Genomic DNA, 13,989 nt, shown 5'->3' on the forward strand with positions numbered 1-13,989 from the left:
GGGTTTAGAAAAACAAGCAAATCACATATTCAAATACTCATAATCATATAAACGGTCCTTGGATTTATTTATTTATTTATTTTCTGCAAAATGCCTTTCAGGTCATTATTCATTCAACTGTGTTTACATTCATGGGCACAAAAGAGAAAGTGAGGGTTTGATAATGAAAAGTGTTATTTGCTTTCAGCAATATGGGGACAACTTTAAATTTGAAAGTTATTTTCAAAAGGATTTGTACAGTCTAAAGATACAAATATAGATATCAGATCACTGCAGCTGAATTTGCATTTTCATTGCATTTCCATATGAAGGGCAGTATCCTGAAAGTATTCTTTGTCTGGCAACTACCATTTGGACAAAATTCAGCACTGTCATTACCACAACATAGGTAATTGAACTGGCTTTCATTTTTCTTAGTCTTTAATGAACTTTGTGTCAGACATAATCAGTAGGAAAAGGTGAGCAAATCTTAGTGTGCAACTGCTCTCACGTACAAATTTGGGCGTCATACCTATGTGTTCTACTTTAAGACCCTCAACCAAGGTTGTGTTTACAGGTGTGGGCCCTGTTTGTTATAAGGTGAATGTTTTCTTCCCTGGTTATCAGAAGGAAGGAGATTCTGTTTCTCTCTGCAAATTCCTTACTGACCCCTGCTGATACAGTAACTCACAGATTGATCAGGACAGAGTTGGAATGACTCAACTCAACTGAAGTCCCAGTTTTAGTGACTTGGTTACAACTCTGGCAAATCTGTCAAATAAGAGGAATATATACATTTTATATTTTAACAGAACAAAACACACGAATGTCAACAATATATAAGCTATAAAACAGTGAAATGGATTCAGGTCTGCAGTGATATTTATTTTCATTTAGCAATTTCTGTGCATGTAGGGAACCTATGAATACTGCTTATTTAAGCATTGTTATGCTAGGATTATAGTACGTGTACCTTTTTTATGCACAATATGCAACAAAAGATGAGCTTGCAAAGAGAATTCCCACTGATCTTTCATATAATGACTCTTTCATTTAGGTGCTGAAATATACAGTTGTTTATACAGTGAGACAGATGCCTAGAGGATGAGTCTTGGGTCTGTAGCTCCAGGCTGACAGATCCATACAAACTCCTAGCAACCAGGGAGACTCTTCTGCTTCTGGGAAATGTCCTGGAATGTACAAGGGAAAATACACAGATGTTTCAGATCTTTTTGGGTGTTTATTTAGATATTTTGTCTAGATTCAAGAGCAGCCATTGTGAGTGTGCATAAAAAATAAATAGATTCTCCTCGTCAGTTTCATAAAGCATTTATTTGAAAACATCATACAGGTATTACATTACCACAGCCAATCCATTGAGAGCATGCAAAATATCAAAAACATTGTTTTCCATGGAAACTGTGCACGTTTTGGTATTCTCTTTCCATTTGCAATCTTGAGTTAAGTGTGCTCTATAAGGATTTATTAACAAAAGAGATTTACCCATGGGGTACAGTATGTAGTCATAACTATTTCTGAATATAACTAAATGGTTAAAACAAACAAAAAAGTTACGTCTAAATGTTAATAGCACAAAATAGCATTAGCTACACTAGAGAATTATCTTTCCTTTTCAGTTATGGTGATGCAAAAATTGAAATGGTGTCTTTTATAGTGACATGTTCTTAAATGACTAGATTAGTTATATATATTTTATTTTATTTTATATTCATAGCTGGAATATACCACATACAGTGTATTCCAACAGTAGGTTTTAGTTCCTTAAAATGAAAATTAAACATAAAATGCAGAGTTAGCTCACTAAGATATGCAACATTTGTGACAGGTCTGTGTACCTCATATTAAACTAAATGTCATATTAAAATGTTCCTAAGGGCTTAAACAATTTGGTAAAAATGTTCAGTTTTCTAGATTTATTGGTCATTACTTAAATTTTGTATTTTATTATTTTAAGAAACCAATATATTTTAGTGATGATCTATACCAGGCCCCTTCTCATTCAGTAAAAAAAGCTTTAAATAACATCTGTTTAATGAAAACATACAGATGCTTTAGCGCTGAATTTAAAATAAATATATACTCATGATTAACACAACTGTAATTCTGTTAAAAAGTTAGTGAATGTGAGGCTTCGAAAGAAAAACCATGTGAATTGCATTAGCAATATGAAGTAAAATATGTATTAAAATGATAAGAACGTTATTAAAGCCAATCTTGAATGTCACTAAATAGTGGTATCAGAACATAACTGTTTAAGAATTTCACAGCACTGATTTCAAATTGAAGATTTACAAATGGAGTAAAACATTATGAATAACTCAAGTTAATTACTCCTGATGAGAGAAGTTGTTAAATTTAAAGGAGAGGTTTTGTCTGTATTTTTGCTCTTTTCAAAATCCCTATAAAAGGCCTAACAGTCAACACAGTTATTGTCTTTGCTATACTACTTGGTTGCTGTTAATTTGTGATTCAAAAACTAAACACATTAAATACTTTCCTGAACCAGGAGAGTCTTATCTTGACAAGAAAATATATTTCCTTTTTATTTTTATTTTATAATTACAGCCCAGCTATTATTTGTTTCAGAACACCTCTCCCCAGATGCAGCCAAGACAGATTACAAAAGTTATTGCAACAGATCAGCTCCTGATGTTAAGATTTTATTTCCACAGTTTTTCAATATACCTGGATTTAATTCCTGTATCAACTTTTTTTTTTCTTAGCTTTTTGCTACTTGCATGTTGCTAGTGCACATACTCTTGCTGTGGTGAAGAGGCAATGTGGTGGCAGGTTCACAGTCCCGTGGCCCAAGAACTTATCTTGGTAAAAACCTATGAAATGTACAAATTGAGGATCCACTGTGCTGTAGGGGAACATCCTAAAACTAAATCATGTGCATAAACATCAGGAATATCAGACACAGAAATGATGTAGCGCATCATGGCTAGTATAGATGGCACTTTTAAACCATCAGTAACCTCCAGCTGAATAGTATTCATGACATTTTAAAAAGGAAGCTAATTTCTGCTATACATGGAACAGCATATTAGTGAGGGACGCAAATTAAACTAAACCAAAACTAATAACAGGTCACTACACAAAGGTACCTGAATATAAATAAGAAATGTGCACATCATTAATTAATTTATATATATATATATATATATATATATATATATATTCTTCAGGTTATGTTTGTTTTATAAGAAGAAACCTCACTGAATTTAGAGAAAAGAATTTCACTTTATGTGGCTCAAAAAATAAAAATGTCCAGGTCCCACGTGACTTAATCCTGCCTTTGACACACACCTGTACATGTCAGTTTCACATTTTAAAAAACATCTAACCTTGGCCATGACTCCTTTTGGTTTAATTAATACCAGTGCTACATTCAAGTCCCAAAATAAATGATCCTGTTTGAATGAATACTACTTTGGATGGGTTCTAACAGAACTCAGATCGATGAAACTTGCACACACACAAACATTAAAGAGAACTAGGAGAAGAAACATGGCAACTTTTTTTTTAAAGTAATTATTCAGAGAATGCTGTTGTGTAACCATTAGTGGCATGGCAGTCTGCATCCTCTAAAATATACTACTTTGTTCACATAGTACAAAATTAGAAATTGTTCATATTACATCTCTAAAATAAAACTAACACTCTGCATATTACACTACGGATTTAAATGTGAGATTGCAGATCTCCTGACACACAATGGTAAACCTGCATAAAGAAAAAGAGATCGCTCAAAAAGGAATGTTAATTTCTCAAATAAATGTCTTCAGCAAACTCCTGTCAGCAACATATCAACATTGCGTTTCTAACACTTTCTAATATCTGTTTCTGCAGTCAGTAAATTTGATGAAAGGGTTAAATAGCTTAAAATTGCATTTTTCCATCTTATTTTCTAGTCGACAAAATGTGCAGTTATTAATGCCTGCAGTTATGCTTTTCTAAAATCCTCAAAGGACTCGGGATGGCTGTTTCAAATAAAATAGCAAAATGGAGGCCTTTAAAATTAACATCTACTAAAAGAGGGAAAGGATGATCATTGCATAAAAATAAAACAAAAACAAGTAACTGTGCAGGGTAACTCCTTCAAATGTTTGTTTTTCTCCAATGCCCTATTGGTGGGAGATTATATCTGGGCTTCTTCAGGCTGTGCAACAGATACAGCTTTTCAAAGGCCAGAGTGTTAAGGATTTGCCCAGACTTTGTATCATTACACACACCAAACTAGCTATACTCTGAGGCGGGATACTTAATTAACTATATGATGGCTTTTTTTTTTTTTTTTTTTTTTTTTTTTTAATATATATATATAAAAAACAAATTCTTGCATTCATCCTAGAGAGACATTTAAGCTTGCTCCTTTTGAAAGTTTATTTTTCAAGCATGTAAAGAATGCATCTGTTAGTCCCCACCGGTCCTCTACTGTAAACGGAAACATTTAGGGAAGTAATTTAACTGTAGGGTGTTGGGTCGCTATTTAAACTAATGGCTCTCTATTTTTAGATACCGAAATGGACACTTCTTACAGACGGGACACTTGCCTCCCAAGTGTGAGCGCAGAGCTCCAGGCTTCATGTGTGAATCACTATAAATTAGACCCTTGTGGGTTAAACAATTAAAATCTGTCCAATTTTGAAAACTTAAAAACAATTTAGACATAAACAACAGTTACATTTTCTTCAAATATTATGTTTGTATTGCACTGTTCTACACATGTAGAAATAATTATTTAAGACATTATGTCTAGTGTGTTGAGGGTCTTTGTCAGATTAGATATTTGTGTTACTTGAATTAGGAGATTACAGTGAAGAATGAGTGTAATCTGAGTTTAGTTAACCCTAAAACAAGAGTGATTTCTAAATGTGATGAGAAATAAACCATCTCATTTTGTAATAAACAATGCAAAAGGAGCAAGCATAATCCCTAATCCCATAATGAGCTACTATGAATTTCTACAGGTCATGGAATAAACCAGCTCTATGTAATACATGGCTACATTGAATCTGATTTTGCTGCTGCTACAATACTCTATGGCTATGCACAATGAGGTCCTAGCTGCCCAGAAATAAATATTTTTATATCATAAGTCTGCAAATTTAAAAAATGTGTTCTTGAAATGCTCAGTATGAAAATCTAATAACAAGCAATCCTGAATTTACGATGACTCAACCAATACAGTTAAAACAACATTCTACAATTTTGCCTGAAAGCTTTGACAAATCACCTCGATTAAAGTTGAGCTACAATGTAAAAAAGAAAAAAGAAAAAAAAAAATACAGTTAAACTCACGACAAATTATTCTGAACATCATAAAAATGTAGGGAGTTGATACACACATTTAAAAAAATGTTCAAATGTCACAAGTAGCTATTCACAGTTTGTGATCACAGTGTATTTGTTCTTCTGCTACTTTTTTTGATTTGTTTTCTCATCCAGTGAATTTCTCTCTCTACAGACAGTGAGGGTGGGTCAGCAGGTGTTGGCATTGCCCCAGCGCCCCCCTCCCGCCCCTGCTCAAGCCACCCTGATGCGGGGCTCCTCCTCGGTCTCCTGCCCCAGGCTGGTGTAGGTGACGGAGGGCTCCAGGGGCCCCGAGGCCGGGGGGTCCGTGTTGGGTCCCGCAGGGTTCCGGAACTGCTTGTAGACGCGGGGATCCTGGGCCACATAGGTGGAGGAAGAGGAGTACAGGATGAGCCCCAGCAGGATGACGAAAAAGGAGAGGAGGTAAAGGCCTGAAAACTGAAGGGGAAGAGAAACACAGATGTGAGAAGAAACAAACAATGACAACAACAAACAATACCCATAATGTATTCACTTTGGTGTTATCACAAATCATAGAAACACAACAGAATCCATATTCCAAGTTAATCTGTACAGTAAAACATGGGGCCCATAAACAGGAGTCTCTATGAAACACTTGGACACTAAACAGGCTGCAATGAATAGAGGTGTTGAATAAAGGCAGAGTCCATTGTTAGTGGTGAATGCCTGCAGGCTATTGCGGGCACATTTTGTGACAGTGGGAAGCATGACATCGCCACTTGCCACTCATCAGTCCCTTAAGGATATAAGGGTCTAAATTAGGAAAACCTAATGTATAATTCCATGAGGGAATTGTTGCATTACATGTTAAAATGATAGCAAGATGGTAAAAACAAAGTTGTGTGGATGTTCCCTCTTTCCCGGAAAACCAACAGGAGATGAAGTCTTGAATGGCAAGAACTGAGCACAATGTGCAAACACGAAAATACACTTTAGTAGGCTGTCACACAGTTTTTCCCCTACTCCTTTAAGATATATACAATGACAACCTCTCCATTGTCAAATAATTGTGAGGAAAACATTACTAAAACTTTCAAACTGTCAGTCGAGAGCAGAGTGCTTCAGGATCCACACCGGGTTTATGCAGCATCAACACTGTGCCAGTGAAGTGAAGACTGGGAGACAGAACATGCCGTATCACACTTTCCTTCTAATAAGTTTCCCCCGAGCTAAAGCTCCGAACTAAAACTCGGCACAGCAAATCAGATGCATACATGCATTAAAGGAGGATCTTGTATCATATACTTTTTGGGTATTATGCACAAAGAAATCTGGGGTCATTACTGTACTATAGTACCTGTGGCTTTTGGCAATAAAGGTTTTCATTCACCTCTAAACCAAGATGAAAACAAACAAACAAAGTGTAAATCAGTTTAAATGATTACATCAATCATTAGGGGGGCAGAAATTACCTTTTTTTCCCCCCACCATTCCATTTTTAAATTTAGTTGGAATAAGTTACAGTGGCCTTGGTAAATTTCCATTTCAAAAATCAATCAGTCGGTTCGGCAACCTTCTTTAAACTGAAGGGCATATCCGTACATCTGCCCCAGTAAAAAGCCTCTGTCAACTTGAAAAGATAAAATCATGGCAAAACTGTAAATATAGAAAAGCCAGCATTCATTTTACTAATATTGACCATTTGCTTGGGTTTAAGGGACTTATAGTACAACAGTACATTAGCATAATTCCTTGAAAATTAAAGCTATTTTATTGAAATACATTTATTGAACTTGATGTCTGTTACATTTAACACAAATACACACATCTATATAAAACAGTCAATGAACAACAAAGAAAACCAAAGATATGTGAACTAGATTTTGGGTTTTAAATCCCCTTTCATGTTTCAAGATATACAATACTGTCAAGGTGTGCAGTTTTGATTTAAGAATCAAATCGATAAGATCCATCAATAAGACTGCATTCATATTTTGGATGCGAGGTCCGTCTCCCTGCCTTTTCTAGATTTCTTTGAGAGTCCTCAGACTAACATTGACCGTTTATAAAGCATACAAAGACTTTGAATCGGCTTCCCTTATTTACAGGATGGATTATAAATGAGACAATATCTCATTCAGTCTGGACATGGTTGCAAAAACCACTATGTGCAACAGAGCAATAAATGTGTCCATTTTCAACACTTGAGGAAAGGCAGAATTTATGATTGGCAGGCTGTGTGACATTGAGCTCCTTTGGGTAATTAATGCCAATGGTTTGTGCAGCGACAATAGCTTTATCACCATTAATCTGTGGATAAGGTGCAAAGGGACATGCTGAAAAACACTGTGCCCGCGAACATATGTCTTCTATTTTTTGCAATTACGCTTTATGAAAGGTATATTACCCATGACATCTGAGAACAGCTAATTAGGTTAAAGACAGGCTGTCCCTTGTAGTCAATATGCAGCACCATCTCCAATTTCAGTTCTCCCACTGTGAAGGATGATGCCTTAAAAAAAAACCTTAGAACCTTAAAAGAAGCGAGAAGAAGTGAGTTTTATTGACAAGCGTGGGTAAAAGGTCACAAAGGTCAGGCCCTTGGGAAATAGTGTGATAGTGGGTGCATTAAAATGTGGCTCAGGAAATACAGTCAAGGGACCTCTGTGATGAATCTCATTTCATCCTTTCAGCAAGTCCTCCTAGTCATGGCAAGTTTCCTTCCCATCACTCGACGTTTTACCTGATATTTTATACACAGTACACATGTAAGATAGACAAGAATATCTCAAAGAATAAAGAGTCTCAAAGACAACACCCTGCATTACTGTCCTGTTTCACAAGCTGGTGTCCCTGCACCTTATCGTATGACCACATTCTTATCATACGTGTCATAATAAAGCAGAAGAGATATAAGAAATGAGAAGAACGTTGCCTTTCACAGTTTTAGCTACAACGCCTCTTGGGCCATTGGGCAGCCTTGAAATGGTGTGTTCTTGATTAACACGCTGTTACCAATTACAAGCACCCCATGCTGATAGCACAGTCTCTAACAATGCAAAATGGGAGCACTGTTAATTATTGCGTGCTCCTTATCTCAGCTGACTGCTGGGTCTTGTCACCCACTGAGACTGCTTCCCCTGTAATTCACGGAGACTCTCGCCTTGCCAGCGCTGGCAGTGACGTCAGGTTATCTGCACTGGTAGAAGACATGCTCCACTAACCCCCTTGTTCTTGTCACATAAACAGGACATAGTGAGAGTGTGGGCTAGTGTGTTAAATTAAAAATAATGAACATTTTGTCTTATTCTACTGTAATCTTGGTTAAATCAGACGCAAACAGTGCCTATACTAGACAGGTATGCTGCCTCATCCGGATTAAAAAAACTATGAGAGAATGACATGCACAATCTGTTCCCTTTTTATCAGACTAGTCACCCTGATGGTGAACCCTCACTTGCTTGCTGTACGACATTTGCTCAAGGTCATAAGAAACTCTCTCTATCTTAATATTATGCATATAGAAGTAGCACTGAAGTTACGCCAAGCTGATCATTAAAGTCTAATTCCAGTCAAATGCCAAGTCAGAGAAGCACTGTTACGCTCTTTATCTCTATTGAACTACACGGTATGAATACAGAGGACTGTCTAGAATGAAGGACTGAATTAATGCATTAACACACAAAATAAAATAAAATGCAACCAAAAATATTATCGTTAGTTCCCTGTAGGATATCACACACTGCTCCGTGGGTGATTGTCACTTAGTACAACTGCTCGTTTCAAATTACTACACCCCCCCTTATCACAATATAAAAAAAAATACGATTCATTTTTTTTTTCTTCTTTTAAGTAAGTTTATCACCTAAGAAAATAAACCAGACACAACAAAGCCATGGGCTTACATGAGAATGAAAAGATGGGGACTATTGTCTCTCTGATAAAATCCCAAACTTCCAAGCTGCATAAATGTTACAAAAACTAATCTCATTAGATTGCAAGTTTAAAAGGGAAAATTCTAAATCATACTTTGTATAAGCCTTTTCACAGTGTATGCTGCAACTGAACACAATATAGTCCCAAGACCTAAAATTCCCAGTGGCTATGCTGACTGAAAAGCACATTTTACTTTTCCTCAGAGCCTGAGGGAGCCCAAGGCCTGTTGTTGTCAGGAATTGTCATACTGCACATTATTTAGCAAGCATCAGCACAAAGCACAACAGAAACGTGCACCAACATTGACTTCAACTGCGACCTGTTGAGAAATGTAGTGTATAAGCACCAAGGTTTAGCTTCCTCTACTTAATTAAGACACACTATTGCAACCTAATCCGATACCATCCACATTGTGCATCTCTATGGTCAATTTAACACTTTGGGGTTAGTTGTATTCAGCTCATATGTTAATTTCCAGTTTTTGGGGATAGAAAATATTTTCCAGCAAGAGAAATGCAGATCAAAGGAGACTGATTGAAACCATTTGAGAAAGGGAACCTGTCCTCTTGCTCATTAGAAATGTTAACAATTACAATTAAGATTTATAATTAGTTTGTGAATGACAGACATTTTCCCTGTTGCTATGTTACAAAAAAATAAAATAAACAACAATAGTGTACGTTTTCTGCCTGCAGGGCCTCAGTTTAACATTCAGAAAAATAAATACTCTAGAGAACAATATTTATGTAGACTGCAGGAAACAAATTAAACCGATCACTCTGTCAAGAGGTTCATTAACTTGTTATACTACAGAGGGAAGAGAGAGACAATGCTCATGCCAGCTGGATACGATGGAGCTCTAAAAAGCAATAACCTGGAAATGAATGTGATCTATCCTCTCTAGCATGCTGTGTCAGGATACAACCATTTGCCGTCCTCAGCTCAGTAACCGTGTAGCCTATAAAATCAAAAGCAAGCAAAGAACACTCCCTTCTTAACAGTGCGACACTGCAATTATTTACAGATATCTGAATCTCCTAATGGACCCCTGAAACGATAAACGCACATATATATAGCACTGAAGTTAGAGAAACAGTAGACATTATTATTATTCTTTATTATTATTATGTTTAAGTGTTGTATCTATTATATTTTTCTGTCATTAATAATTTAGTATTTCAGGGAGTATACATTTAAAAAGGCCCATACACATTTATTTATTATATTTGTAAAAAACGAGAGGTGAAAAATTCAGAAATTCAAAATATTTTGCTACAATCAGCATGATATAGAAGTTGAATGTGCAATGTAGCAACACATGCTTTAGCTCCTTTGTTGAACACCTCTGTTTTCTCCAACCAGAGATACAGCAGTATGACTGTTACAGTTTAAAATCCTTTCCAGTCCAAAGGAAAAGGACCTGGGAAGCACACAGGCAGAAATCTACACTGGAAACTAAAAGGGATAAAGGCCCTGCTGGCTACAACCCACCAATAAATCACATTACCTTTTCCTTAATCTGACTATACTACAGAATGGCATCTTAAAAGAAAGATAACTTCTCTTCGGCAACTCCTAATTATGTTTTATCCAGCTCAACAGCTGAAACTAAAATTCATAATCTTCTCACACTTGATGAACCAATTACCTGTGAGGAGTATGGCACAGATGACTAATCTCTGTGTACATCCTCCAGATGTGTTATTGTCTTCATTGGATGAACTCTGTGGTGTTGACATTTCAGTCCATCAGAGGGGAGCAGTGAAAACCCAGAGACAAACCAAGTGTTTTTCTAGTTATCAGAGTACTGGAAATCATAATTTCTACACAATAGCAGTAATCAAACAGCTAACACAAATCAATTTCATCTGTTTCAGAACATATCACCAGATGCAATGCTTGTTTGTGCAGTCTAGGAAACATCGATTTGTTTTCCTTTATGAATGGCCCTTTTGTTAACAAACCAGTAATTTCTGGGGCATTGCTTTATTTTCTGAAAAGAAGACAACACATTTATTATCGCTAGGTTTATCCGTCAATGCTTCACCTGAGAGCTTGTTATCTGTGACCATAATACAAAGTTATTTCAATCTCTGAAACATCCTCGAGAAAATTAATGAAAATCATTACTCAATTCCAAAAGCAATCCAGGACACCTTCAGTCTTATCCCTCTGCTTCATTAAAAGGCATTATCTGTGGCTGTCAACAAAGCCAAGTTACTTTCCTAGTTACACTGGAATTCAAAAGCAATTAGTGCTTAAAAAAGAAAAACGTAAGCTACTTGCCTTCAAAGCATTGTAAAAAGCTGCTCTAATTAATTCATAATCCTTGTAATTCTATTAATTTGTCTACTTGGACTGACTGAAAATTAAAGTTTTAAAGCTTTAATAATTGTATTCACTGCAGTGATGTCATGCAGCTTTTGATGAAGCTGACGAACTGGTGAAGCTAAGCTCTGGAGTTGACAGTCCTTACAAAAGCAGAGAGGAATAAAAGCTGCAAGTGTGAAGTAATTGCTACTTTTCAGGTCTCTTGTCAGCACCCTCTGTATGCCTCTACAATACAATTTCAATATCATCTCTTCCACGACGCACACTTCTGCGCATAATTCCAATCCAAGGACAATTTCTAAACCAAAACCATATGTTAAAGGAAGCAAAAGCACTTCACTGCACCTAAATACCCCTGTGGCTTATAAATAACCTTGACTACAGGACAGTCAATAGTATCCACAAAAACAACTTGCAAAGCCACTGGCAAAGTTATTCCTGTTTTCAAAATATCAAAGCAGGTTTTACTGGATGTTTTTAGGTTGCATGATTGTTATCTGATAGTCGACCCCAGTAACAGTGATGCCCCTTATTATTGGTTTATATACAGTGGCGTATGGGAATTTATGGTGGCCCCCCCGCAAGATCGGAGCACTATTCCACCCCCAGGATTGGAGTGCAACTATTATTCTTATTTTCTTGATTTATTTATGTTTTTTTTTTAAATGTTGTAGTTGAGGCCCTTACATCTCTGTGGGCCCCCCCGCACCGCGGGGGCTGCGGGGGCATGCTGTACGCCTCTGTTTATATATTTATTTTATATACTTCTCCAGAAAATATGGCACCAAAATAAGTTTGTTTGAAATGTATTCAAAAGATGTTGGCTGTCCAGTTAGAACCTATTTGAAGAATTGGTGTTCTTACTAACAAGAATACCATCGTCAGGCAGAATGTAATGAAGCGCCATTCAAGTTCATGTGCAAAACAAATAAAATTATCTATGTTATTTACACTATCCCTAACCACTTTTTATAACCAGATTACTGAATCAAGAGGCTTTTGGGATTCCCCCCCCCACCATCAACTATCATTTAGACATCTTATAGTAAAAATGCAAGCAGAGATACATTTTCAATATAGCTTGAACAAAGTATACATTTAATTTGTACTTTTATATTAATCTGTTAATGTCTACTACTTTCAAATAAAAAACAGTAACATTAAAAAGGCAAAAAACTAATTTTAAAAAGTGAAAAGGCCAGAGAGCTCTGGGCCTAGAACTCATTTGATATATATATTTTTTTCTTCAGTATGAGCAGCATTCAACAATATCCAGTTACACCACAGTGCCTTATTAGATGGGAAGGCTCTTGCCTCATTTTCATTCATTTCTTGTTAGTATCTTGCCTGTAATAGTGAGTGCCCTTTTGGCCTCTTTCACAGCTAAACCAGTGAAATCAATTCACTGTTGATCATTAGAACCTCAGCCCAGCTCTATTGCCGGAGATGTCAGCTCTGTCTAAAGGCAACTTTTAATCTGAACAGTTTATGCTTTCCTATCTGCAACACCTAGACTATGTGGTGGCTGCACTGCATTTAATCACAAATGAATCAAGACAACCTTGCTTTAGAAGGTCAAATAGCGAAAAAGTAAAATAAAGTGAAATGAAAATGCATACACAGATCAGAGGCAATCGTAAAGTAAAAAAGAGCTTTTCTTTTGTATTTAGTGTAGGTTTAACCCAAAATAGAAACAAACAAAATGGAGTCCCTGCCTTTTCCAGTTGTGAAAAGCAGAGCAAAAGTGATGTAAGACGAGGATGGAAAAGACATCGCTAGCAGCAGCTTGGGGTTCTCCTGAAAGATATCTGCATGTTGGCAGCAGAGGGAACAATATGCAAATGAAAAGGGGGGCATGCAGGCACTTCCTCTACCCTTCTTAGTTGCATTTGCCACCAGCAAATGACAGTAACAAATCTGAATAATTAGAGAGGAACTATAATCACATTGGAAATGGTTTTATACAAATAATGTTATTTTTTGAAACTAGACAGTAAACAACACACTTTCTGAATACCAGTAGGCATCAATTTATAATGCCGGCACTAGGTGGGATGTAATCATTTTATATGCCACAGGCAACTAGAATCATAAAATGTAATACATACAAAAACATTAATTACAAACAGGGATCACAATTTATCTGTATTGAGGACATACAAGTGCAACAGAGAATTGTAGCTGAAAGCACAATCACTGCCCCACCCCAGCTGTCCAATTCAACGTCAAATACAAGATAAAGTGATGATTTCCTAGCATTTGTGTCAAACACTGCAGTCTGATGAATCCCACGTGTTATATGGACTTCATTCCTAAACTATGAGGCTCCATTCTGTTCAGATTGCTTTTTGTTTATTATTTATGAATCGATATATTAAATGCCAGTATTAATGTATGCAGATCACTCTTATCTCTCCTCTGCTAAATAGTCTAATTTTCTGGCCC

At 36.4% G+C, this 13,989-nt stretch overlaps 1 protein-coding gene across 1 annotated transcript in view; it reads right to left on the reverse strand.

The window, feature by feature from the left end:
* Nucleotides 1-1,292: 1,292 nt before the first annotated feature.
* Nucleotides 1,293-13,989, reverse strand: part of slc35f1 (solute carrier family 35 member F1) — a 98,789-nt gene continuing 86,092 nt past the window's right edge. Inside the window, exon 8 of the mRNA XM_066707669.1 lies at nucleotides 1,293-5,754. Coding sequence (XP_066563766.1) covers nucleotides 5,530-5,754 — 225 coding nt within the window. The 3' untranslated portion in view covers nucleotides 1,293-5,529. The remainder of the gene's footprint in view (nucleotides 5,755-13,989) is intronic.

The sequence above is a fragment of the Amia ocellicauda genome, chromosome 1 (assembly GCF_036373705.1).
Source record: "Amia ocellicauda isolate fAmiCal2 chromosome 1, fAmiCal2.hap1, whole genome shotgun sequence".
NCBI classification, from domain to species: domain Eukaryota; kingdom Metazoa; phylum Chordata; class Actinopteri; order Amiiformes; family Amiidae; genus Amia; species Amia ocellicauda.